This window comes from Pezoporus occidentalis, unplaced genomic scaffold, assembly GCF_034315485.1.
Source record: "Pezoporus occidentalis ecotype Australia unplaced genomic scaffold, CSIRO_AGI_Poc_V1 ctg97, whole genome shotgun sequence".
Taxonomy (NCBI): domain Eukaryota; kingdom Metazoa; phylum Chordata; class Aves; order Psittaciformes; family Psittacidae; genus Pezoporus; species Pezoporus occidentalis.
Window position 1 is genome coordinate 1523323 of NW_026916336.1, and position 27209 is coordinate 1550531.

The 27209-nt window shown below is 49.2% G+C and overlaps 1 protein-coding gene across 3 annotated transcripts in view; it reads right to left on the reverse strand.

Annotated features, from left to right (window-relative positions):
• EPHB1 (EPH receptor B1) overlaps positions 1–21427 on the reverse strand; it is a 77650-nt gene extending 56223 nt beyond the window's left edge. For 2 of the 3 annotated variants that reach the window (XM_062606498.1, XM_062606499.1), the window contains exon 1: positions 21163–21427. In XM_062606498.1, the coding sequence (XP_062462482.1) occupies positions 21163–21220 (58 nt within the window). In that variant the 5' untranslated portion in view covers positions 21221–21427. Of the gene's footprint in view, positions 1–14864; positions 14975–21162 lie in introns of those variants that run through there. The other variant, XM_062606500.1, reaches the window with a different exon arrangement.
• Between the last annotated feature and the right edge of the window lie 5782 nt (positions 21428–27209).

Genomic DNA, 27209 nt, shown 5'->3' on the forward strand with positions numbered 1-27209 from the left:
CAGGGTTCGCTTCCCCCAGGCATCCAGCCCTTGGGAGCAGGCAAAGCAGGGGCAGGAAGTGAGATCCCTTTGCCTGCTAGCAAGGGGATTACTGCAGACCACTGCCTGAGTGGCACTAACCAGTGGAAAAGCCACACAGACACCTTGCACCTCTCCTCTTGCCTGCCTCATCCTGCTGTGAGGACCAGTCCTTGTTATTTGGCACTGGGTATTAACGCTATCATCTCCCCATGCCTCCTACATCTAGCATGACACCATTAGCCACACCACATGAACCCCGTGCTGCCTGTTCACCTGCATCAGACAATCCCAGCACCTCCACTGTGCCAGCAGGCAGGCTCAGTGCCCAAAGGGCAAATGCAGGTAAGGCGCTGCCCTCCCCTTGCCTGCTCAAGGTACAGCTACTCCAGCAACTCCTTTCACACACGTGTGCAGAGCAGATGCCCAGGGGATGCTCTGCTCAGGAGGGAGCTCAATACAATTCACTCAGAGAAGTCTTCAGGACCTGAGCCTCCACTGAAGGCAGCTGACCAGGCTATAATGGCTGAAGTCCTCATTAGAGAGAAGACAAGCTCTGCTACCAAGAGCTTAGCTCTCAGAGTGAAGAATCTTCAGCTGTATACAGTAGATTTTCTTTAATGGACACATTACTTTAAACTAAGCCTTCACCATCTGTTCCAGTCCCTAATTATCAATACAAAAACAAACGTCTACTCACAATTACACTCATAACAAGTAAAGATGCCAGCAATTAGAATGCACCAGCATCCTCACTGCTGAGCGGCACATCCATCTGTGACAGGGCTCATGCAATCCGGGCAAGGAGGACCCGCTGCCATCCCCGGCTCCCCTCACCCTCCTGTGCAAACCAGTGAGAGGTGTGGCCAGAGCTGATGCCTGTGGTGGGATAAGCTGGATCTCAGAGAAGCAAAGGGAAGGGTGGCATTCTTCAAGTTACTCAGGCAAGAGTAGACAGGTGGGGAGCAGGGCAGCGCAGGATCCACTGCAGGAGCTGATGCCACCTCACCAACCACCCTTCCCAACACGATTTAAGCCTCTTCCAGAAAAACCTTTCTGAACTACCTAAAACAAAGTGAAACTTATTTCCTGAAACCCCCAGCTTGAAACCTGTATTTCAGATCTCCCCAGCAAAGAGGGCTCCTGCCAATCTCATCATAGAAGGTGGGACTTTTCCCTGGCAGGGTGCAAGGTCTGGCTACAGGCAGAGAGAGGCGGAAGAAAGGAGACCAACACAACTTGATCCTGTTTCAGCACTGTCATCTGGACAGAAAGAGGTGTGACAACAAATCTGTCCAGGGGGGCCATGAAGAAACTTCCAGGAGTGCTGCACTCCTCAATAGATGCCTTGGGAACATGGTCCCTCTCCCAGAACAAGAAGCAACAGCTCTCGCTCCGACAACATAATGGCAGGAACCAGCCTAAGGCACTTAAAAGCAAATGCTTGGGCATATGCAAAGAGATGCAGGCATGTCTAAGACAACCAAGAGGAAAAAAGACAGAAATTAAGCAAAATAGGGAGAGAAGGCTTGGTAACAACAGATGGGTAGAAGGAGATTTGGAAAGGATGCCAGCTGCTGGGAATAAGCCCCCAAGATGCGTGGGGAGCAGAGGGGTGCATGTCAATAGCTGAACCTTCACAGGGAGACAGGAGGGCAGGCACTAAGCGAGGGGCAGCGCACATGTGGCCATGCAGAGCTCGAGTTTAGGGTCCAGGGTGACAGAGGATGCTCTGTAGGTAAGATCTTCAGAAACTTGTCCTGATGTGCTACAGCACAAAGCTATCACTGGTGGGGTCACTGCATGGTCCAGCCCCAGGGCATGTCCTCTGGGCAGTCCCAGCCCCATAGCATGACTTCCTGAAGGGGAACAAAAGCAAAAGAGTTTTTTCCACAAGCAAAGCACCATATTTTCCCCTTTATTTCATGCTCATAAATGCCAAGCTTTCCTTCTACCTCCCCTTTCTCTCCCAGGAGCTTCAGCAAAATCAACCCAAGGCAAGCGCACAGCTTGGGAAGCTTCTGTCCAAGTTTGGTGACATTACCAGAAAAAGGGAACTATAAAGGAACAGAGCCAAGATGCTTTATTACAAAGACTAGTGCTAAATAATATTAACTGCTATGATGCCGCAAGCTCTGCCTTCCCATGGCTGTCATGACTTCAGGCCAAGCCCAGATTGCATCCATGGCTTTCATCACCATTAATTCATGATTGCATCACACCTCTCAACGTCAATGGGAAGAAAGTCCCACAGGTGCCAGGGGAATAGTCTGAATTTAATTCTATTTCCCACAGATGAAGGGGTTCAAGCACACACCAGGAGGCTGCCTGAGTAATTCCAGGTGCTCTTCATGACATTGCTTCTGACCACAACATCCTATAATGTGGTTCAGGTTCACCCTTGCAAGGCTTCAATATACCCTGAGCTTGGACTAAGCTGGGAAAAAGCATGAACATGGGATGTGTGTGGCTTTGCCACAGGGACCAAGGCAGCAAGGTGCTGGGCACACATACCCCACAAAAAGCCTCTTCTGCAGGAGGACTCCCCATCTGGTTCCTGCTCCTAACTGGGAGGGAGCACTACTGCTCACCCCTTATGCCACAAAGGAGCCAGCAGCTACACTGCATGAATGCCATGACATCTCCAAGATGGTTTAATTACAGTGCTATAGAGGTAGGCAAGGTAAGAGCAGGATCAGCCTCTCTCCTTTGGTAAGAGCTGCTGCTCTGAACAGTTTCCTGAGAGCACCAGCTTCCAAAACAGCCTCTTACTGTATCTAAATACTTTCAATCAAAAATATTACAGCAACAACTAATTACATCCCATCATTCCCATAGCTCTCTGCCTTTAATGGTGCATTTTGCTGCTACGGAACGATGTTGAAACTGCTCTGGAAGTGCATAACGAGCTCTCCCTATCAATCTCCTGCGGGTTCGTTATGAAGGATTACCCACTGAATAATGAACCCGTCGAGAAGGGGGAGGATGTGCTAAACAACAACAAAACAAGTCAACACCCAGCATCTTCTGCCTGTGTTTTAAAGGAAACCACCAATGCTCTGGGGTCTACATGAACCTCTTGGGGTAGAGGAGCCTGCTCTGCAAAGACACCTCAACCATGACACTACCATCAATGGCCACCAGCCAGCATAAGAACATCTGTGGTGGCCAAGAAAGCCCTGCTTTTGGCTGGAAAAAAGAAAGAATTTATACATACACATATCAGCTGAGGACGAGTGTGCTGTGTCAATTTGTGATGGGATGCGTTAAGCTGTGGCTGCACAACACAGTCCTGGACCTCCTCTGGGATCCCTTGTCAATGGCATGGATTTCAGCATGCAATGAAGATGCATCACAGCAGGGCAGGCAATAACTTAATGAAGCTCAGATTTGGGGGTGTTTGCTCAGCAACTATATAACAACTTTATCAATAAGCCGCTGCCTGCTGTGACTGCAGGATGAAACGCTCTAATTACAAACAGCAAACACTACCCATATCAGGATATAGCAAATTGAAATATACTGGTTGATGTGCCTGAAAACAGACAGCAAAATACCTGCTTGAATTTCTGGAAGTGTATATGCATACACACGGCAAACCCAGCATATCAGGCAAGAGCAAAGCACAGGAGAAAGACCCTCCACCAAGCCCATGTTTAACACCAGCTAAAAAAGTTCAGGAGGTGATGTAAAGTTTGGACCATAAGTCCCACTGACCAACACTCACTCCTCCCTGCACACCATGCAGAAGAGACCCAGCCCCAGCATCCCCTCTGGGTTTTCACACTTGGAAGGGGCTTGACCCAGCATGGGTATGTGGTGTTGGATGAGCTCAGCTGAAGCCATACAATCCATTAATTATAATCCTACCAAGGAGAGAGACAGTAAATCAAAGAGACAACCTGCCTGCAAATAAATTACACGGGGGAGGTGGAGGGGGAGAGGAATGGAGAGGAAAAGAGAAAGAACTGCAGAGGGAGAGATAAGGAAGAGGGAAGGAAACAGCAGCAAATTACCAAAACAAAAAGAGCACACATCACAGGGAAAAAGAAAAAGGGGACTAAATCACATAAAAAGACAAGAGAGAGGAGATAGGGCTTTCAATACCTTTTGTTTTCTTAATTGTAAACCTACTTCAGAAAAACTGGGAACAAGTTTTAATCCACCAAGCTCAAACCCAGATATCGGATGCTAGGGGAGAATCCCAGGACAGCTTGTTACAGGTAATCCAATGTTTTCCAAATATAAAGGAGCTCATTCGCTCCTGTAAGTGACAAAAGTCAGTTGATGATATCATACTTTTTATAATTGCAAACAGGCCACAGATATACAAAATCCACACACAGATCATAGTCCATGCCTAAGTATTTACAGATGGGAGCAGATGTGTTTGGCAACTCAAAATCAAGCAGCAACAAGGGCCGAGAGAGCACTTTAAGGAATGCTCTGGCCCACCAGGACAGAGCCAGCCATCCCAAGAGACATCCCTACTATCATCACCCAGGAGCACATGCCAAAGCAGATGAAGACTGAAGGTTGGGTGCCTGAGGATACTCTATCCCTTGTCACACAGTCAGGTGGTTTCAACATCAGATGGGCACAGCACCTTGCATTCTGGACCTCTTGGGTAGAGACCTGCTGACTTGAACAACCATCTCACCAGTCAAGCAAGTGAGGAGGATCCAGTCCCCCAGCCCACCACAAACCCCAGGGGTAGCACAGCACCTTAAGGGATGGCAAGGATAAACCAAACATGGGATAGTGATGTCAGCAACTTCATGTTTCTGCTACTTTTCTGTAGCTCACTACTTGGTCATCGGCCATGTATAGCATTGGTTGCACATGGTGTGCTCCAGGCAGGTTGAATGGAAGCAAGCGAGCGAGCTCAATGAGAAGGATATTCTGCCAGGAGCTCTTCCCTTGAGAAGGGATAACTTGCTCTTCATCATACTATATATGAAAAGACAAGGAACCCCCCTAAAAGGAAATAAAATAAGAGCAGCATTTAAGATTTCACAGACAAGGACCATTGAAGCCTAATGAGTTCAGTGAAACTGGGATTTCCCTTGGAAAGGATAACCTTTAAATACAGAATTAGTCAACTAAGAAGACAGAGAAACCATAAACATCAACATCATCCGTGATTACACATGCTAGAATAAATTAAAAAGATGAATAGTCTTCATGTGTGGATACACAGGACATTCACCTGTGGAATTGCCTGAGGATCTCCGCAGCAGTATGCTCATACATGTCTTACAGCTGCACCATGCTTGGCTATGAAGCCAGTCTTCAAGACCTACTCCAGCAATGTCTCTGTGCTGGTGGTGCATGACGTTTTGCTGAACTACTGCACCAGACCTATCCATGCAGCTCTGCTTCCCTGATGGATTTATTTTGCCTTACTGTGGGATAGCACTGCCTATGAGGAAAGCTCTAAAACCCAAAACATTTATCCTATATTTCCCTTCCTGAGAGATTCAGGATGAGTCACAGTCTTGGACCATGTTCTCCAGAAAAGCTTCGTGCTCGCTACAAGAACATGCATCTTGCAGAGCCCTAAATCTAAAATGCCAGCCATAAAGAGCCCTCAAGACGAGAGATGCACCTGGCATAGTCCAGCTCCTATTTACTAGATCTGATTTTAAAATGTCAAAGGGATTCTGCATGAGCTATGAACATGACAGACTGCTCAGATGGCGAGCAAGCACCATCGGGGGACTGAAGCTTAGCAAACAGCATCCCTTCGCCCATGCGCATCTCCCGACACATCCAGGGGCTTGGTGTTTCAGACACCAAAATCTGGGAGAAAAACCTCCCTCTTCACCCTGACAAACACCCTGACTGCCAACAGCCAAAGCCAGACTGCTTGGTCGAGCCAGAAAACAGTTTACTCCCCTTCCGAACCAAAATTAGAGGCTTGCAAAGAAAAATCCTGCTCTGGACAAGCCAGCGTGAAGCAAGCATGCAATGAGCTTGCTGGCACAGCCCAGCATAGAATAACGGCAGCCAGATTGATCCTGTATTTTTTAATGCAGCATCCGACACGTACTAAAGCCTTCAGGGAGGCCAGTCAATTATTTTTCAGGTGTAAATAATAACCAAACAATAGCAACAGTACTGCTGACATGAGGATGCATCCTGAACATCGTGCCCTGGGAGCCTCAGAGGGTGGAGAGGAGGGAAGGCAGGGTAGCATGTCTGGAAACATGCAGGGATGCTCTGGCTGCCACTGGAGATGTGGAACTCGGCTCTGGCCTCAGCGTAGCACAGGCATCGAGGGGAGGAGGTGGAAATATTGAACCTCAAATGGAAGAAGCTGCAAAAGCTTGTTGGGAAGCAGCTCCCGCACCACCTCCCTCCCAGCACCGGCCGCCGTGCCGAGCATCAGCTCTACAGTTTTTGCACCATATGGAGTCATCTCACGAGTGCAAATGAGGCAAAGAGCACGAGAGGCAAAGTGAAATAAATCTGTGCCGCCACGGGGGCTGCTGGCAGCAAGGGAAAGCCTCTGGTGGGACACAAATGGGAGTGGAGGAGGCTCCGCTGCATCCCCCCTTGGTGGAAAGCCAGCCCCATCACCTGCCAAGTCCTCCCCACCATAAAGCTACACACATGGGAAAGGGAGGGAAAGGGGATGTAGCAAAGCCAACAGGTCCATCACAAAGGGCACAGCACCCTGTGAGCAGACCCCAATGGGTTTTTTTTGCTCTGGCCCCACAACCAAATGCTGCTTCCCAAAATGTCCTGCAAACCCATCCCTTGGCTTTACAGGTTTGCCTGGAACTCAACTTTTTTCTGTCTTTTTATTTTTCTCCACTCTGATTTAGGCTAAACAGCCAATGGCCAGGATCTGTAACTACCCTCCATCCTGTCCCCCAAAATTTTACTATCAATCTGAGCTATCTTTAGGTACGTATGCACGTGATAGCTGGTCCATTGAGTAAATAAAATGTGTTTGCCAAGGTGTCTAAACACCCATCCACACAAGGATGACACTGACAGGCCAGTGGAGCTGTGTTAAACCCTTGCCTAAAACTACTGACAGCTACAATCAACTGCAGTTGCCCCTTTAGAAGGTGTTCTTCATTAATGGGGTGCACTGCAGGGGCTGCAGGACCCCTCTTCATAAGCTGTTGGTGCATAACCTGAACTGTGCCAGGAGCAGTGGGCCAACTGCTGCCTGCCTTCTCCTGCTCCTGGCCGTGCCAGCACGAGGCCCTATGTCCCCCAGGTTTCTCCCCACCAGGATCTGTACTCTGTGAGAAGAGGGGGAAAAAGGAACACTGCTGAAAGTCAGCCTTAGATCACAAGGTTTTGCTTAGGACTCGGCTTACTCCAAGCTTTTCCTGCAAGCTACAGCTGACTGAACTGCTGCGTGTCCACAGCTCCCACCAGCTCTGGGAGGCAAGGAAGGAGGAAGAGAAGGATGCTGGCAGGAGGCACTGCTTGGCTGCTGGCCTGCCCAGCATCCCCTGCCTCCAGTGCCTGCACGAGTGCAAGCTGGGAGAAGGCTCTACCATGAGGACAGCCATCTGTGTGCCAGGAGTGGTGCCAAGGCAAGGTTGGGGGATTGTTTTCCCTACACACACCCCAGGATGGTCTCCTTCCCAAATGCACAGGTAAAGATGACTTAACACATGGGTGACACCTCACCAAAACACTTAAGCATGGGGTTGCAAGGAGGTAAGCAAGGAGAAATCCACTTGAGCCACCTCCAGCAGCCTGCCAGTCCCTGGCCAGATCCCAGGGAGGTACCGAAGATCCACTGTGAGCAAGGGATGGTCCCAGCATGATCGGCACAGCTCCATTTCATGCAACACCAGCTCTGCTCATTTTTAAAGCGGCACCATTGATGATAAAGTTCCCCCTAAACTCATCTCCATATCAACCTCTTCTCCTGATGACACTGACCCATCCTCCCTGATTGTAGTTTCCTTACTGAAATAAATCATTTTAAGTGCACGTTGTGCTCTGGGTCTCATTACTGCTCATCATCTTCTGCACAACGGAGCTGTCACATCTTCACAAACTCTGACACCTGGGTGACACAGAAGCAATTTGGGATGGCAGGCAGGTGGGGAGAAAGCACTCACAGCTCAGCAGGGCACCAGAAGCTTCCTATCCCTCTTCCCTGCAGCTTTCAGATGGTGGGCTCACGCTTTCCAGCCCCTCCTGGCACAAAAACTCATAACAAAAGCACAAAGGCGCAACAAGAATGCAAGATGGGATCATTGAAAGCAAGTACCAAGACGATGGAAGGATGTCAGGAGCAATGGCAGATGCACATTGATAGCCAAAAGCATCTTCCTTCAGCAGGGAAGCTTCCTCCAGAAGAGGTGTCAAAAACTCTTTCCTCCCCAGATTTAAATCAGAAACACCTACAGAAGGAAAGGAGGAAGAGCTGAGCACAGGGCAGCAAGATGGTCACCGAACCTTCTCTGTCATGGATCCTAGGCAGCACCACATTCAAGTCCTCATCACAGATGGGCATTTCCAACTCCACCAGGTTACTCCAGATTAATACAGAACAGAAGATCACAGTCGCACTGCACATAGTACATTAAAAGCTCTATGCCAAAACCCATGAGGACAGATCAGACAGAAGCAATGCAAAGGCGTTGTTTGCCTGTCACATCACTTTTGAAAGCCAAACACTCAGAAGTCACAAAAGGGAGCAATTAAGGCTGCTGCTGATCTTGTAGAGCCCACAAAGACAAGCCTGTGGGGTTTTTAATTGAGGAGTGTAAGTGCTACCAGTTTCCAGATGGCCAGCAGCCCCACGAGGGGCTGGAACCTGCTTGATATCAAAGGCCAACCTCACTGGCAAGGAAGGAGCAGCTCATCCATTGCCATGCAGCTGACACCTGCATCCCTGCACATCAGCATGGCTCCCTAGGAAAAGGAGCTGTTTCCCAGTGCAGTTTTTAGGAGAGCACAAAGGCTGGATTTCCCAGGTACGCAGCACCTACATACACCCCTGAGCACGGACACGGAAAAGGTGTGCTGCTCTCATTCCTTCCATAAGGACAACACTCATGCTTGTCTCAATGTCTCCACCTCCTCCATCCCATCACAACCTCACTGGAAAACATCCCTCACTGCCCCAGTGCCCACAGCAGGAGGAGAATGCAGAAGGAGATGCAGGAGAAGAAGATCACGGACATGCATGCACACCAGGACATCTAACACTGCCAGGAAGGACACCCCAAGTGATTCCACAGGCTTTGCTCTTCTCTTCCACTATCTGACCCCAAAAACCCAACCAGCCCACTGCAGCCCAGCCTAAGAGACCCCGTATCCCCCCCTCTTTGCCCAGGGCACTTGCACACATGTTCGCACACGCCAGCACGGAGCAGGAGGGGAAGTCGTGTTGCAGAAATAACACAGGCACACAAACAAAAGAGCACAAGCCATTAATCTGGGTGAACCAAAGGAAATGAAATCATTATGTCTGCAGCTACAACATCCCGAAGAACAAATTTCCTGCCTGGATAATAAATGGATTCTTTTGTTTCACGTTGGCCCCAACCACGTGAGTATCTTGGCCTATTCCTCATCCAAAACATCTTGCTGTATAAATACCCAGACGGGCTCGAGTTTCAGCTGCTAAAAATATGTTTTAATTACAATAATATATAATAACAAAAAAAACACCAAAAAGCGCTAGATCTACAAGCTCCCCTTGCCTCCTAAACAACCTCTGAAGGCTTTCCAGCATGCAGGCAGGCAAACAAAAAGTCAAAAAGTTGCCAATTACAGCTGAACAGCATAAATGCAATCTTTAAAAGTAAGACCAAGGCACACGAGAGGCAGCCCTGGGTTAATGCCCAGAATAAATAACCCCTGCCAGAAAGAGAAGTGACGGGTTCGTGAGCATTTGAAGCACTGATGCCCCGAAAGTACCTTGTAGGTACCTCCCAGCAGCAGGACAGGCACACTGAGAGCTGCTCCTGACCTCTAAAACCTCAGGGCTGTGCAGGTTTTCTTCTGAGCCAGGTTTTCTGCTGGTGCCTCGCTAGTGCTTGGGATTTCTTAGCTAGATGGATGAGGAAATACAAGTTCTGGCTTCTCCTGGCCTGGCAAGGGTATGTGTCAGCTCTAGGAAAGGCTCTGGGGGTCTCAAGGGAATGCAGACTTCTAAGAGAGTTGTGTCAATTACTGGTTTCAACTGATACTTTAACTGCAACTCCACCAGATCACTCTGTTAAACCCATTTTTGCATCTATGTATTTTGCTTCTGACTTCAGCTTTTTTTCAGTTGCCTTCCCAGTTTTACAAACACATAGCAAATGCTGCATCAAGTTTCAAAACAAGACATGGTTTTGAATCCAAACATCAAGCGCCTTAGTGCAAAAAAGTCCAAATTGTTTGGATGTTAAAGAGATAGATACTTCCATGAATGGAAACAAGCTCCAAAATCCCCCCAGCCTAGCAGGCACCTGGAGGCAGAAGATTCAACCAAGGCCATGACACTCAATCATAGCTCTTACGGTCTCTGGGTTGCACTTGCTCTCCATCACGCCACATATCCCAGCATCCCAAGGCAAAACACTCTTCAACTTCAAAGACAAGCTGAGGAAACCCTGTTTTAAAAGCTGGCTTGGTGCATCGCACCAGCAAAACTTCATTTTCCTTTGTGGGTCATCTTTAATGTCAATTATGTTATAGACACCGGGAGAAGTGTCCAAGCATAGCTGCTGCCTCATTCCAATTGCTTATCACCACTGTTTCTTCAAGGAAGGGGAGGAAAAAAATAAGAAAGTCCTTGGAAACTAAATATTTACACACCCACGTACGCTAATCCCAACGGATCCAAGGGTGGGAAGCCTATTTAAAAAGCCATCCCTAATTACTTTCCCATTTGAAAGGGAATAATCTGGTGATTAACTAGAGCGCTTTATGTTAGTAATCACATACTTTTGAAGAGGAATAATCTGCTGGTGTGTGCACAGACAGTACAGGGACCCAACAAGCAGTGCCATGAGCTGGAAGCACAGTGGATTATTAGTGCAATACACAGATTTATCAAGAGCATCTTTGAAACCCTTTTTGCTGATATATTAGCAAAACTAACTCTCTTATCAGACAATAAGGGAGTTTCTGCTGGTAAAAGGCTAAATAATCCAGACCAGAGGATGTACACAAGGATTTCCAAGGTCCCTCCTGCCACTGCAAAGCAAATAGCAATAATTCGCTAATTGGCAACAGCCGTTGCGCTGCTCAAGGAAAAGGCTGAAGCCTTCAGGATAGGTGAAAGTTTGATTATAAGACATGCATGGCAGATCATTTAGAGAAATAAACCCGCATTTGCTTTGCCACAGCCAGCTATTAAAAGTGGAGAATGTTATTTCAGGTAATAAAGAGCAAGACCTGAGGACCAGCCTGGGAATTCAAATTTATAGCCTGTATCAAATTCATACGCTGTAAAACTTCACCTAGTTTATAAGTTTCTCACCAACTTCATAAAACATGTTTTATTATTATTGTTTTCTGACTCTCCTGCCTTAATAAAATTCCTCTCCCAGCCCGTGTGGGTGTCGCATTATAAACATTTGCACTTTGATTCATTCAAGACTGAAGAAAGCTTTCAAGGTAACCTATTAGGAATACTTTAAATGTTTCAAAGACATCCCAGTTTCCCCTGAACGCTGCAAAGCTTTAAAGCAATAAATAAAAACGTGCCTTGCCACAAACCACCTCCAAAAATCTGCTAGGCTGCTGACTCAAGACATCACATTTGGGAGCGACCAAGTTGCACACCAGCCCGGCAGGGTCCATGCCTGGCATGGGATGAGAAAACACAGGGGTCATCAGGGCACAGGGGAAGGCAGGTACCCACCCATCACCCCCCAAGCCCCTTTAGCAAGGAGCCCTGGGATGCTGCTCAGTGGATCCCACTGGTTGAAGGCAACCAGACCATTTCCTCACAGTTAGGAACCAGACTGTGCAAAAGCAAGGGTTTCCCCATCCCCAATCAGCCCCAGCACTGGCACACAAAGGCAGAGCGGGAGGGTGTTCTAAGCAGCATCCTTCTCAAAGAAGCCCATTTTCTCCAGCCTCAGCCAAAGCCCGTCGAAGTTAATGAGCGTCTTTTTATAGCTTTCAGCAGGCTTTCAAGAAAGCCTTTCAGTGCAGGGGACTCCAGCATGTGTGCAGTGGTGCCAGCCATTGCAGTAATAACCCACGCACAGTGCAAGGAGGGATAATAAAAGCTGATTTTTGTAAAGATACTGAACACAATTAGCTCTCAACCTTACAGCTCCCACCAGCCTCCTCCAACCTCCTCCCCTCTGCACGGTCAGCTTCAGCATCCATTGGAGGGGCATCACCAGGTGATGGAAGAGTTTGGGAAGGTCCTACCTAAACTGGGTCCAAATTAAAGGCATCAGTGCCTTTAATTCCTGCACAGCTGAGGCTTCTCTCTGTTTCACTGAGGAAGAGTGAGGCTACCTGGTGCGGTGCACGTGGCTCAAGGAACCACACCATCCCTCCCCAGGAAACATGGCATAGAGGTGATCCTCCTATATTTTATTAATCCAGAAATTACCCCTTTACAGTTTTGTACCTGGTGACAATAACACCATTATATATGACCTCACAGTGCCTCTGTCAATAGCCTGATGCGCTCAAGCGATTTAGACCCTCACCAGCAACTCATCTCAAAGACCATGCATCTCCAGGAAGTCCACCCACTTGCATGAAGCTTCTGGACAGCTTCAGCCAAACCCTACGGGCTGAGGCACGCAGCATCTCAGGCTCACTTGCAGCCAGCACTCAATAAAGGATGCAAAGACCCAACATCACTGCTTAAAAATCATTACAGCAGTAGCTATATGAACATATTGAACATATTTGTTTCATATGAAAAGCAGAGCTGATGCATCACAGAGCGCTCTGAGAGCATCTTGCTCCTGCTCTGTCCCTGTGTGTCCATCTCATTCCTTGGGCATCTGGAAATTTCAAGGGACTCCAGCATCAGGCACTGTGGCTACTTCCATTCCTGTGACAAGTGCTGCAGGTACTAAAACCCTTGCAACAAGCACTGTGACTACTCAAACCCCAGCAACAGGCCCTGTGGGTACTCAAACCAGAAAAGTGCAGTGGTGATGGAATCAGAACTGGCTCGAGCACACAACAACCCAACACCACACACCATCTTTCCTGCCTTAACAGGCAGTTATGACAGATGGAGCCCAAAGTCATGGATTAAATTAACTCAATGGACTTTTACAGGGATGGTCCATAGACTAAGGGAATGATATCTGTGTGTATATCTCAAATGTCTGGAAAGGTGATGGTCTGTTCCTATGCATCAATCTCCTTCCTTGGGCATTTAGAAATATGAAAGTGTTGGGTGAAAAACAATAAAATTAAGGTGCTCAGCCACCTACCAAAGCCAGCACCCAGCTATTTCTTTGAGCTGCCCCAGGTTGTCCCCAGTACATGAGTCTATCCCCCTCCCAGCTCCCCCCAGCCAGAGGACAGGGGGCTGCCCAACAGGACTGGAGCAGATCCCCCGCAGCCAGCCCGGTTCTCCTGCCTCCCAAGGGCAGTGCTTCCTTTTCAACTCTTCTGTTGGGTTCCTGGTTTTCCTGGGGAAGATGTAATTCACACCCCTTCGCCTCTTCCATGGTGATTTAATGTCTTTTGAGCAAAAAGCAATTATCCTCATATGAACAGGACCCTGGCGAGGATGATAATGAGTCCGCTCCGACCCTGCGGCTAAGGAAGCAGCTGAAGAGAGTGGAGGCCTCTGGTAATCAAAGGCGCATCCCTGGCCTCCAATGGCATAAAGAATAAAAGAAAATTTAGAGCCTCCATACAACTTCTGTTGTTGCCGTTCCTTGCTCCATCTCTGCAGCCATGGCATAGGTTATAGCACCAGGAGAAAGGCGACCAACACCAGCCCTGGGTCCCCTCCACTTTACCTTGTAGATGCATTTTGTGTGTTGCTTGCCAGCTCACCCACAGCACCCCACAACAGGGAGCTGGCACAGGGGGGTTGGTCTCATGCTCAAAAGCCAACACCACATGCCTGTTTTCCCAGGTTTTGGAGCTCAAGGAGCACCCCCCTATTTGGAGTTAAGCCCAGAATGAAGAAGACCTGCCCTGCCCCAGGACTGGCATGCAGGGCCAGGCAAAAATGGGTGTCCCCGTATTCTGTCCTGCAAATGGAAAGAAAATAGGAAAAGGAATGCAAAGACATGTACCTGCAACAGGTCTTGGGCTTTGCAAGACTGAAGAGGCTCCCCAGGAGATGGCAGAGCCATGAGGAGAACATCCAGAGATGCCAAACACCAGGGCAGTGTGCTGAGCTGCTCTTCCCCTCAAAAACATGAATATATAGCCAAGCAAAGACACCAAAACCCAGCCACATCCAAAGCAATCCAAGGAAGATGCTCACTAGGTTTGAATAATCCAAAACTTGGTGCCCTGTTGCTGCTGGGTTGTAGCATACACAGTACCAGTGCATCAGAGAGACAGGCAGAATGTAAGAAGGACTTTTTGGGGAAAACATCATGAAACAATCCTTTAACATCATGACAAAGCCCCTGTGTGGGATGGGAGAAAAGAGCCTAAAAGCTAAAAGGATAGCCACAGCCTCTCACCTATTCCCAGCCTCCACTTTTACTCCTTGCATAACAAATCAACACTTCATCAGTTTTGAACAACAGTAACACCCACTGGATGCCTCCCCAGATATTAAATGTGTTTCTTACTACACAACAAGTGCATACCTGAGGGTTTATTAATAAGAGCTTATCACTTGGCATGGCTATTTCCCAATTTAAATAAATAAATAAATACTGTAACCCCCTATCCCCCCCTAAAACAAACTTAACAGGTTTATATTGGAAGAAGCAAGGCCAAAGGAAAGTCATCTTCCTCGGCCAGGGCTCAGCGCAGGGCCCCTTCCCCTTTGAACTGTTGCCTCTGATTTTTCACCACAGGGCTCCCAGCAGGAACTTATTAAAGCCAGACCAAAGCACGTATGCTTTAATAGTAATTAGGTCACCCTGGGTTGTGGGCTTAGCAGGCAAAACTATAATTATTTAGAAACATCAAGTTTAAATGCCAAAGAGCCTTAATGCAGCTGAGCTAATTAACTAATTTCAACTAAGTAACTGATTAGCTTAAAAAAGAAAAGGAGAAAGAAAAATCAATGATCATAGACAACAACATTTTCTTTTAACAGGTTGTTTTCTTGCAGCAATTCTCAACTGCACAAAAGGAGACCAACAACCCCCGCTAACCAAATATTATTGTAATTAAATATTCAACAGAAAGCCTCTTCAATTATTCAGAAGACTGATAACACTTGTTTATAATTGGGGTGGTGGAAGAGGTTTCCAGAAGCAGGGATTCTGCACATTATCAGGCTCTGCTTACAGATGCAAACCCACATGGGCAGATGGGTCGTGGCATCAGTACACAGTGCCAGCTCCGGCACAGCTCCAGCCACCACTCCCATCCCTCCTGCAGAAACTAAACTCAGGAGAAGGATGCTTTCCAGCCTCGACATAAGAAAATGGACCATATGGTCCACATGCTTTCTGGATTTTTGTCATTAGACCAAAAATTTAAGGGACTAATGGCCAGTTTCCAGGTTTCACACCATTTTCCAATGGTAGCGTTATTCCCTCAACAGAGAACCAGAAGGAAAAGCAGACCCTGGTGTATCATTATAACTCACTAAGCAGCATTACCATAGGAAATTACAAATTAGCTTTTCAGCAAAGGATATGGGGATATTTAGATTAGCTATAGAGGAACTACAGAACCTTTCAGTCCATTTATCAAAGCTCTCGTAGCTCCAACTTCCAGAGAAATGAAACAATAATAAATATTGAGCAGGGAAAGTTAATCTCTGCCGAACGCACTTTAATAATTCAAAAGTTATGAGAAATTAATAAATAAAGCAGACCCTTCAGCTCCTACAAACACACATCACATTTTTCTCACCATTTCTCATGATGTGACTTTGTGGAAAATGGATGGTGACGCAAAGAAGAAAACCCAAACCAAACCACAAATATCAGCTATGCCTGGGAGCAACCACATTTACAGTGCAGAAGGGAGCTATGTCTGCCACTTATCTGGAAAGCAGTAGTATTGATTTGGGCAAGAGTTTGCTCTCGTTGTCCCCAAAACAAGGGCTGTGCTGCCTCTACCTGCTACTGGATGGTGTCCACATCAGTCCCCTGTGCCTGCTCCCTCTCCTGCACACTCTGATGCAGCCTCTCAGGCTGCTCACCTTTGGAAAGACTAGTTTTAGCCCCTAAAAACTGGACTGTGCAATAACCAGCCTGGCATCCCGGGGCCATCCAAGATCCCCGCTCTCTCTTGATGCTGCTCTGATATCACTCCATCTCTTTCTCCTCCCACACCAACCTCCACCAAGAGGGGAAAATGGGAGGGATGCTGGAGGCCCAGCCAGCAGAAGCACCCTGTGTTCACAGGTGGACCATGATGCATCTGAAAGTCTTCTGGATTCATGTTCATTTGCCATCCCCACCACTCAGCATCACTTTGCAAGGTGCTCTCGGTCACCAGTGGACTTCTACCATGTGGGATATCCACACCACTCCCATCATCCCAGCTCTGTAGACCTCCACGAGCAACAGGCACTCTGGCTTTGTAACATCACAACTGAGGCTGTGCCTTTCCAAATCACTACCCAGCAAATACCCAAGCTTAACATTTGCCTTGTGCAAGTATTCAAGCATGCAATGCTTGATAGCTCAAATGTTTGCAGAAAGAGAACAAGGTCAAATTGAAATGCACTTTCAAATTCTAATGAATATTTGGGGAAAACATTCCCTCCCCCAACCCCAACTATTTACTCAGCCTGCCTGTGCTGTTAAATGACTGCTTATACCAACTGTGTCTGTTCAGAGGGAACGGAGCACTGCAGTGTCTTTTGGGCTGTATCACAGAAGTCTGGGTATCCTGCATGAAGCTATTTCCACATCAGAGTATGATGAGCTCGTACCCGCAGCTGGGAGAGGTATAAAAAGCCTCCTTGAGCTGTCTGGATCTCAGCTGGAGTGGTGCAGCACACACCACAGGCATTACAAGAGCAGCACTCTGAAAGCCTCAGCCTTGCTCTGAGCATGTCTTCCATTAGCCTCATAGAATCAACTAGGTTGGAAAAGACCTTTAAGATCATCAAGTCCAACCTCTACCCCAGGACTGCCAAGTTAGTGACATAGTTTAATGGTGGACTTAAGGGCCTCATCTACATCCCACAGCAGTCCTTCTGCACTAGGGACCAAGACTTTGCTGACCTGATCAGCATTGAGTTTCCCATTGCCCAAGGAACTATTTTCCCCCTTTCACCAAATCTGAGTATTTCTTTCACTTACAGAATCCATTTCTGCTAGAAACATCTATTATTTAGCACCGTGGTCTGGATCCAGAGCCAAACACATTCAGGCTGCTTCATAGGCATCAATATTTTCTTCCGATTCTTATGGCCAGCAGAAGATTTTTACTCTGTCATGTTGTGCTAGGAGCTGCATCTGGGGTAGGGATGAGGCCACCTTACAAACCTTCCCCGGCAGCTCATGCCACAATAGACAGGGCCACTAAACATTCTGGAGCACAGGACAGCAACACTGTGTCCATAGGGAGACAGTAAGCAGAAAGAGCAGAAAAATATATGCATTTATCACAAACCTCACATTTTTATTGACTGAAGATACCAGCAATTAGTAAAACCAAAAAAATACCAGCAACACAGGTATCTGCAGTCTCAGGGCAGTTTTCTATGACTTGACAAAATGCTTTCCCTTCAGGCTAACAAGATCTGGGCTCATTCATCATGCCAAGGATAAAGTTTTTCCCCTTGAGGTTTTGTTTCTTTTTTTCCCAAACAGTTAGTGCAAAAAAGTAAGAGTAAAGGAATGGCTAGATATCAGCACTTGCAAATTCCCATGCAGGATAACAGCACTTGCAAATCTCTCCTGAAGACTTGGTCCTAGCTTCTCCTTGAAAACTGCTCTGCTCCCGGTGAAGCAGCTGGGCCAAAGGTGGAAGCTCACATGGTGACAGCGGTGATGGGAAGGGTGGTGCGGCAGCCACCGGCTCTCAGCTTGCTCGGTGCAGGCACCACTCCGGCGCCTGACGGAAGCAGAGGAAGCCCAAAGGATGCCTGCAACAGATGTGTGCATCCCGAGCCAAAACGGGAGGAGAGAGGGCGCCTGGGATGGGCGGCATTCAATGAGCAGGAGCCAGGGACAACATGCTGTATGCAAACTCTCCATCCCCGGTCCTCCCCCAGGCTGTGATTCCGAAGGCAAGGCAGGTAAGCAAGCACATAAGCACAGAAAGCAAAACTAAGCCGGATCTGCCAGCCCTGAGTGAAGCTTTTCACCTCCCTCCCCCCTTGCTTTGCTTATCGTGATGCTGCAAGCAGCAATACAGGAGATGGAGAGAAAAATCTGTCTTTTAAAAGAGCAGGCATGAGGCAGAGAGATGATGGATAGGTGAGCAGGTACGCAGATTAAATATCCTGTGTGGAGAAACTGCACCAAAATGGACATCAGCCTCAACTGACATACCAGCACCTCAAATTCCAACAACTCCTGTATTAAAAGGCACAGCAATGTCCCATTACCATCCTCTCTATATGCTAAATGTGACTATATTTGGTTCAGCTAACACAAGAGAGAGCACACGAGCGGCGCCTGAGTGATTGCAGGGTGTGGGAGAGATGGAGTATTTCTTCCTGTCATCTTCTCATGTCCCTCTTCCTCTTCACAAGCCACAAAAAGATTTTAAAACTACTATAAAGATCCAGGTGTCCAGCAGAAAGCAGCCAGCCAAGCCCCAAGATTTGGTAAAAATCAAGTAACCATAAGAAAACTCAGATAAGCAACTCCACTATCTCCAGGTTCATGTGCCGCAGGCAATGAGTTAGCAAGGTTTTATGGAGGATAAAGAGATGTTTGCAGGCAGCCCTGACCCCGGCTGCATCCTCCTCCTCCTCCCCCTCCGACCGGGTCCAGACCCTCAAACAACTCTCCCCCTACCCCCCCCCCCCCGCATCCCAGAAAAAAGACTTTTTGTTCGGATGGCTCATCTGGGACACAGGGAGCCATGGCACAGCCATCCTCCAGCCGTGGCTTTGACTTGCTGTCAGAGAGGGCTGCTGGCAAAACCGGTCTCATGGTTGTTCCAGGGGAAAAGCCAGACCCTAAGGTAGGTCAGGCTCTAGGAAATGCTTCAGCTTAGGTAGCAAAACCCATGTTTCAATCGAGCAAATGTGACCTCTGCACCAGGAGGATCCATGTGATTTAAATAAGCTCCATAAAAAGGTGTTTTCCTTATATAACGATGCCAGCAGCCTGTCGCCTTAAGTCCAAACCAGATTCGATTGCTTTGCCTCAGGAATTTCTCATCCAAAATTTCCCCTTTAATCTGAGGTCTCCCCCAGGATACTACTTTACTATCCAAGCCATTTCCTCAGCTGAGTAGAAACGACACTGCTCTTCAACAGGTTCAGTCCCAGGCAAGGATGCTGGCTCTGCCAGCCCGGCACACACTCCCAGGGATGGCTTGGGGCAAGCAGGGGAAGACCCTGCATGACAGACAGACAGACACATCACCCAGGAGACTGCTTTCAGACAGGGACCAAGCCGAGGTCTCCCAGACAGCCGCGATGTCAGCAGTACCTCAAGCAGCTGACGCTGCAAACACCAGCTAGTGAAGTGCTGCTAACAGGTCTGGCATCTTCACGTGCGGCTTTGTGACCAAGCAAGCATGCACCCGTTTGCATCACGCTTAAGCAACACATCATCATTTCCACCTCGAGTTATTTCTATACAGAGATGAAACGAGGGAGGAAGCCTGAGAAATAAGAAAGCAAATGCCTGGCTCAGCCAAAAGCTGGCAGAAAGTAGATGCTGCAGCAAATGGGCCTGGCTGCCACAACCCAGCAGGCATGCTTGTGAGCAGAGGGCAACCATGGCCAACACTCCCATCCCACTGGAGACCATCACAGCAGCATTCCAGCTCCTGAACCAGCTCTGTGCTGCCCAGAGCTGAGCTGCCACTCTCCAGCCAGCTCTATCAGTATTCAGTTCAGCTGTAACCGTGCTCATAATAGCTGTATCACCCCAAAGAGGGGACAAACCCCACACAGGCCAGCACCTCAGTTAGCCCACAAGTCTCCATGCATCATCTTTCTGTAGCCACATGCTTCTTGTTGCCTCAAGCGGGGGACCACACAATATTCCTCACTCACAGATACTGCTCAAGCACCAGGCAAGCCCTGCCACGGCCTCTTCGCTCGTGTTGTACCAGGAGCAAAGGAGGCAGTAGCAAAATAAAGCAAACCAATAACCCAATAAATACTTCCAAAGCCACACCAGCCAGAGCAGCAATGCACCACCAACACCAGCCTGGAGCGACCTAGCTGTCCTGCCAGGCCCAGCACCCAGAGGCTGGGTCTCAACCGCGGGCACCATCCCAGTGCACAGAGTCCCACAGCCAGGCAGGTTGATGGGGAAAAAAGACTTCAGCCCGACAGCACGGACCTCGCCGAAGGGATGTCCATGCATCTGCCCACCAATGGGACAAGCATTTCCTGGACCAGTCCATCCCAAAGAAAGGAGACCCCTTGCCCACATCGCAGGTGCACCCATCCTCCTTTGACACAAAGCTTTCACGGGTGCTGCTGGGAAGCACGGGAGGAGGAAGACAGCCAGAGGCAGCCTACTACACAGCCACGGCCCCTGGAGGTGTTCCCCACCGCGACCCCAGGCAGGGCTCTGCCGGGGACAGCATCCGGAGCAGCCGCCGGTCCCACGCAGATCCGGACGGGTTTTCCACAGCCGCCCCCGAGCGCTGGAAAACCCCCAGCCCCTTCCCGCAGCCACCCACGGCTGCGGGCGAGCCCCGAGCTGCCAGCACCGGCTCCCCCCGGCTGCGGGAAAGCGGCTGCCAGGACCGGCCGGTGCCAAGGGGAGCTCCGCGCCCCTCGAAACGGACAGGGACCGCGCCGGGAGCCAGCCCCGTGACGGTCTGCCGCCCGCGGCACACTGCGCGACGGGGGAGCCGGTTCCCCGCGGCGCTGGGACTCGCGGCTCAGCATCACCCCCGACTCCTTTCCCATTCCCGGTCCCGGTCGCGTCTCACCTTCCACGGCGGCCGCGGCGGCAGCCAGGCAGAGCAACACCACCAGATCCGCAGCCATCGCCTCCCCGGGCTCCTCGCGTGTCTGCTCCGCAGGCGTCAGCCGCTACCGGCGGGCGGCCGTGAGCGGGCATGGGGGTGCGTCCGCGGGACGGGCCGGGCTAGGTCGGGTCTGGCCGGGACGGGGCCGGAACCGCGCCGCCTCCCCGCGCCGCCCGGGTCACATCGCCGCCGCGAGTGGAGCAGCGGCCACGCCGCAGCCGGCCCCCGCCGCCGCCCGGCCCCGCCCCTCGCCGCCGCCTCTCCAATCCCCGCGGCGCTCCCCGCCTTCGCCCCGCCTCTGTCACCACCCCGCCAATCCCCGCGGAGCGCTCCGCCTCCGCCCGCCGCTAGCTGCTGTCCGAAGGGGGACGGCGCCCCCTGGCGGCTCAGCGCAGGCGCCGTCACCCTCCCCCATCATTCCCGTTCGGGGGACCCCACCTCCCCAACCCACTGTGGGGCGGACGCAGAGCCCTCACCCCGGGGACTGAAGGGTGGGTCCGGTTCCTCCCTTTTGTCCCCGCAGGAAGCTGGAGCAAACAGGCAGCGCCACGGCGAGCCGGGCCCCCGGGCAGCCCAAAACGCTGCTGCTCCCATCTCAGGGTCAGCACGCTGCAGCCACATAAAAGTCAATGTAGGGTCTTCCTCAGCCTCTTGCCTTCCTCCGGCATCCTCACTGCTTGCAGGGCATCGCCCCGGGGCCCAAGGTGAGATGGCACCCAGGAGGAGGGGAGCCGCAGGCTGCTCTCCCTCCCCGCCAGACAGCGGGGTCCCCAGGGTATAGCATCCCTGTCTCTGCCAGCAGAAGGTGCTTGTCCCAGGGGCCACGTCCTTGTGCGCGTGAGCCTTTGGCAGCGTGGAGTGTCACCACTGCACAGATGGGAGCTGAAATGATCCCTCCAGAAGGGGATTCACCCTGTCGCCACCACCCCATGCACTGTGACAAGGCAGCTCTGGTTCATAGAATCGAATCGGTTTGGGTTGGAAGGGACCTTCAAAGCTGATCTAAGTTCCAAGCCCCTGCAATAAGCAGGAACATCTTTAACTAGATCAGGTTGCTCAGAACCACATCCAGCCTGGTCTTGAATGGTTCTAGGGATGTGCACCCACCACCTCTCAGGGCAACCTGCGCAGTATTTACCACCCTCAATGTAAAGAACATTTTCTTCACATCCAGCCTGAGTCTTCCCTCTTTTAGTTTAAAACCATCATCCCTCATCCTATCACAACAGGTCCTGCAAAAAAGTCTCTCCCCATCTTTCCTTTAGGCCCCTTCTAGGAACTGAAGCAATAAGGTGTCCATGGAGTCTTCTCCAGGCTGAACAACCCCAACTCTCATCTGTTCCCCATAGGAGAGATACTCTATCCTGCTGATGATTTCTGTGACCTTCCTCTGTACCCTCTCCCGCAAGTCCATACCTTCCCTGTACTAAGGACTGCAGAGCTGGATGCAGGGCTGCAGGAGAGGTCTCACCAGAACAGAGTAGAGGGGCAGAATCCCCTCTCTTGTCCTGCTGCTCATGCTCCTTTGGATGTGGCCAAGGATTCAACGGGCCTTCCCGGGGTCAGCATCCGCCTTAGCTCCTCTCCCCAACCAGGCAGTCACTTCACCTGGTTCAAAGATGACCCCATCCCTCTCTCCTGCAAGGTTCATGCACCCCAGCACACACAGGAAAGAGAGGGGCAAAACTGAGGGCAGGGAAAGCAGCAAGGGCTCATTCAGGTCATGGCCGTCTGCCTGTATCCAGAGCACATCTGCTATTACAGTGGGACGAGCAGCCCTGCAGAGGTACCAAGCACAGGAAAACAGAGTCATAGAACAGTTTGGATTTGAAGGGACCTTAAAGATCATCCAGTTCCACAGCTTCTCAGTGAAAGAGTGCACAAAACCCACCATTCAGCAGTGCCACAGGAACAAGAGTTTTCTTTTGCAGTTGTGCAAAATGTATTTCGAGCAGGTCCTATTCAGTTGAGCAAATAACAGAAAAAAATTGCCAAGAAGCTTCTGGTGATGTTTTAAGGAAATTTGCTTTTATCTTGACAACCCTTCTTCATTTCCTTCCCATGAATATCTCAGCAATCCAGTTTACTCACTCAGAGGATCACAGAAAGAAAACTGTGAAGTAAATGTCAGTATTATTTGCATCTTTATCCAGTCTGCCACAAAAGCAACACCATGTTATTTATCTGATCTAGCACAACTCAGTAACAGCTCAAGTATAGAATATTCATGATGTGCAAAGCAAAAAAATGTTAATCATTTGAAAATACAAGAGGCAAAGAGCTGAGCCTGCGAGTTATCCAGAGAACTGCCTCGGTTATTTGGGGGGGGGGGGAAATAACCAAAATAAACAATTGCTATCCACTGAAAAACTTAAACTTGCATTCAGAAGCCAACGTCTGACAAAGAAAAAGAGCCTGACAACTTTTGTATAAGGAAAAAAAAAGAAGAAAATACATCAATATTCTTCTGATTTCTTTTCAGCTGGCCAAAGAGTTGGCTGTGCTGGGTAAAAGCCAGCTGTGTTTGTTCAGAAAGCTTTCTCTTCTGTCAGCCTTGCTCCGAGTCTCAACAGCAATGCTTCACTTTTAGAGGAAGCAGCTCAGGAAAAGCCCTCATTCAGAGGGCAGGCACAGGGAGGCAGCATCATTTGCCAGAGGGCCACTCTTGCTCACCTGATGGGATTATGGTCATCAGCTGCCACAGAAATCAGGGCCACACCAACATCCCACTAAAGGACACACCAAGGGCAATAAAGCTGGCTGGCTGGCATATTTTGCCCCATTTCACCTTCTGAACTAGCCATGTTTGGGATGCTTCTCCTGCAGTGCCCCATCCATCAGGATGGACTTCCTTCAGATCCCCACCTGAAGGCCACTGGCATGGTCCCATCTCATTCGCTTCTCCCCAGAACCCCACATCCCAGAGCTGCAATCAGAGCAAAAGGCCCCAGACCACAGGCAGCGGCAGCAGTGCATCACAGTGCTCAAAGTGTCTTGCAGAAGGCAAAGCACCCCTCCAGGCCACACATAACCCCCAGTGATGCCCACCAGGCACCCATCCAGGAAGGACACAGGGCTAAAAAGTCATGCTAAGAGCACAAAGAGCCTCCGGGAGGGCTTCTGGCAGCCCCATGCCTGCTGTGCACGGCCAGTCCCTCTGCTCCTGCGGCACAGCCGGCAGCACATTGAGATGGCGGCAGTCAGCTGCCAGAATTAGCTCTGTCTTAATTAACAGCTTTGCCTTTGTTCTCTGATGATGCTTCAGGCAATGCCAAGCCCTTTCTGGAGGATGAAGATCTGGGATCCCAGTGAAAGGAAACATCAAGAGTTATCACATACTGCAGCACAGATCTCCCCCTTAAAACCATTCAGGACCAAAGGTGTCACAGTCTGTGATTGTCCCAGTCCTCTCCCACCACACTGAACCATCTGAAACACAAAGACTAATCCCATCTGACTGTCCCTGTGCATGTGGTGGCAGGAATTGTGCTGCAAGGGGGTTCTGGAAGGGTCACCCCGAATCTTTTGAGCTGTGAACCAGCAAGTCCAAGCCCTGGGAGAGTCTGACACCTCTTGCAATACAGTGCATTCATCCCTAGGGTGACCAAGGCTCCTGTCCTGCACCAGAGCTACTGCCCAGCTCAGACCAGGAGGATCACTGGGAAGGTGCCCTTGGTGGAGGGGGGGGGGCTGGCAAGCTGCTTGCTAACATAGGAGCATCTCAAAGCAGACATAAAGGTTAAACAAGCCTTCCACTGAATCAGCCCCACCAGCACAGTGCGGACCCACAGGCAGAGGGGCCTCCCCTTGCCAGAATAAGCACAGGCACTAAAGCAGCCACAATGTTCCCAGTTTATTTTCCAAGCCAAAGCCAGGTCTGTGAAGAGGGCAGGAAGATCTGTGCACAGCACATCCTCAGCAAGTGCTCTCGCAGGAAGCCATCCTCAGCAGTGCTCTCCCATCCCTAATCCTGCTAGCAGCTTGCCTGTGCATTAATTGCAGAGGAAAAGCATTCACCTACAGCATCTTCCCAGCAGTCAAAGCCTGAGGAGCTGATAAATGATAAGAAAAGCAGATTCCTTCTATTTTTTAGCGTTTCAGACTTGTCTACTGTGCCCCAATACAAGCCGTATGAGACAAGTAAGCACAGGGGATGTTGGTGAGCAGCATCCAGCCTCTGCAGTACTGCCTGTGCAATACTAAAGTCTAAATAAATGTGATATGATGCAATAACATTAATTAGCACCAGTAAGTGCTTTAGTGTATTCACCAAGGGCAACAACTCAGTCACTTGGCACACTGCAGTCCAAACTGCTTACTGCACTCCCAGGAGAAGTAGCCTCAGGGAGACTTCTGGACCTAAAATACCATAGGGAAACTAAAGGGAGGGAGGGAGAGAAGATATTCCCTTCTTCAGCCATTCACAGAAAACTCAGGTATCTTATCAGAGCAGAAGCTGTAGGAAGGACAACTCCTTTTGTCATGTGAACAATTTGAGGACTAAATTGAAGTGAGACATGAAGAAAAAGTAGGTGAGATGAAGGTTAATTTGGCAACCAGAGTGAGAACAGAGGAAACTAAGCTATGGAAGAGTCTATTAATTCCCTGGGCAAAAGAGACACACAGTCAGAGCTGGGACTTGGAGTAACTCCCCGCACAGTAGTGAAAGATGAATTGCAAGTTCTTCTTGTGGAATATTCTGTTTATTAAGTACAGAAATAGGAGACAGTCAAGTGCCTCGAGCCTCTCAGTGCCTGAGAGCATATTAATCACTCCACATGATTGAACAAAAGATGAGAGCGGCATTAAGACAGTCTCTAGTGCAATGCTAGTCACCATATAATAGAATGGACCCACAGCTTTCTCCACTCCACAATACCACCAGCTATAGTGGCAAGGAAGGCTCTTCCTTCTCTAGCAGTGCATGGCAGGATGACCTTTCTCTGCAGGACAAGGTGAAGATCAGCAGGTTCTCCTCTTTGGAGGAAAGAAAACCCCACATCACTTTGATTCCATAGATGCTGCAACTTCTGCTTCCTGGGTTTTCCCTTTAATTGGGCTTTCCAGGATGGTTGCAAGGCTGCAGGACAATACAAGCGCAGATCAGGCATGCTGCTTGCTCCACATTTTTCCTTCTTTCCAGCCTCTCCAGGTGGAAGAATCTCTTTGTTCCCTTGAAGGCAGAGGATTAACAAAGGCAAATGCAAAAAAAAAAAAAAAAAAAGAGAGAGAGAGAAAAACAAAGCCTCCTTTGAGGATGGATGACTTCTTTTTATCTGTTTCTAATCTGGCTTCAACTTTCATTTCTTCAGGAGAAAAAAAAAAATTGAAGATTAAATTTTATGCCAAGGCAAGCTATAATAAGTGACAGAAACACTCTGTCTCAGGCTCTCTGCTGGCTCTGTGAAGTCAGAACATTCATGGGGAAGAAAGCGAAATACAGACAGGAAAACACTTTCAATGGAGATTTAAAATAAAAACTCTGCTCATGTTCCGAATGCAAAAGCTACAGAAAAATACGCCTCTCCTCCAAGGAAATTTTTTTATCCTGAAGCAAAATGCAATTTATCTTTGGAAGCTTTAAGAAAAACAGGGAGGGGAACCTGCCACAGGAGCTCCACTTTATCACAGTATTTAGCTTGTTGCAGTCTGAGCTGTGTTCCTACTTCTGGAAGCAAACAAGAGATGTGAAGTTTAAGGTGCAAGACTACCCAAAGCAGCAGGAAGGAGGGAGAATGGTCCAGCCCACCACATATCAGCTGTTTCAGGGTCTCATTCAGATGTTTCTCTACTGAAATCACTTACAGCGCAAAAAGCTGGCTTGCAGTGGCTGGTTTGGATTGGATTCCCTTCTCATGCAGATGAAAGTTCCCCTTTTCCCCTACTACATCATGATGAATTTCCAATTGTCACCTTAATCAATGGTCCTGTGAACACTATCATGAGGGTAATATGAATTTTTTCCCTTTTCTTATCACTCACAGGGTAATTACATGGATGATTGCACT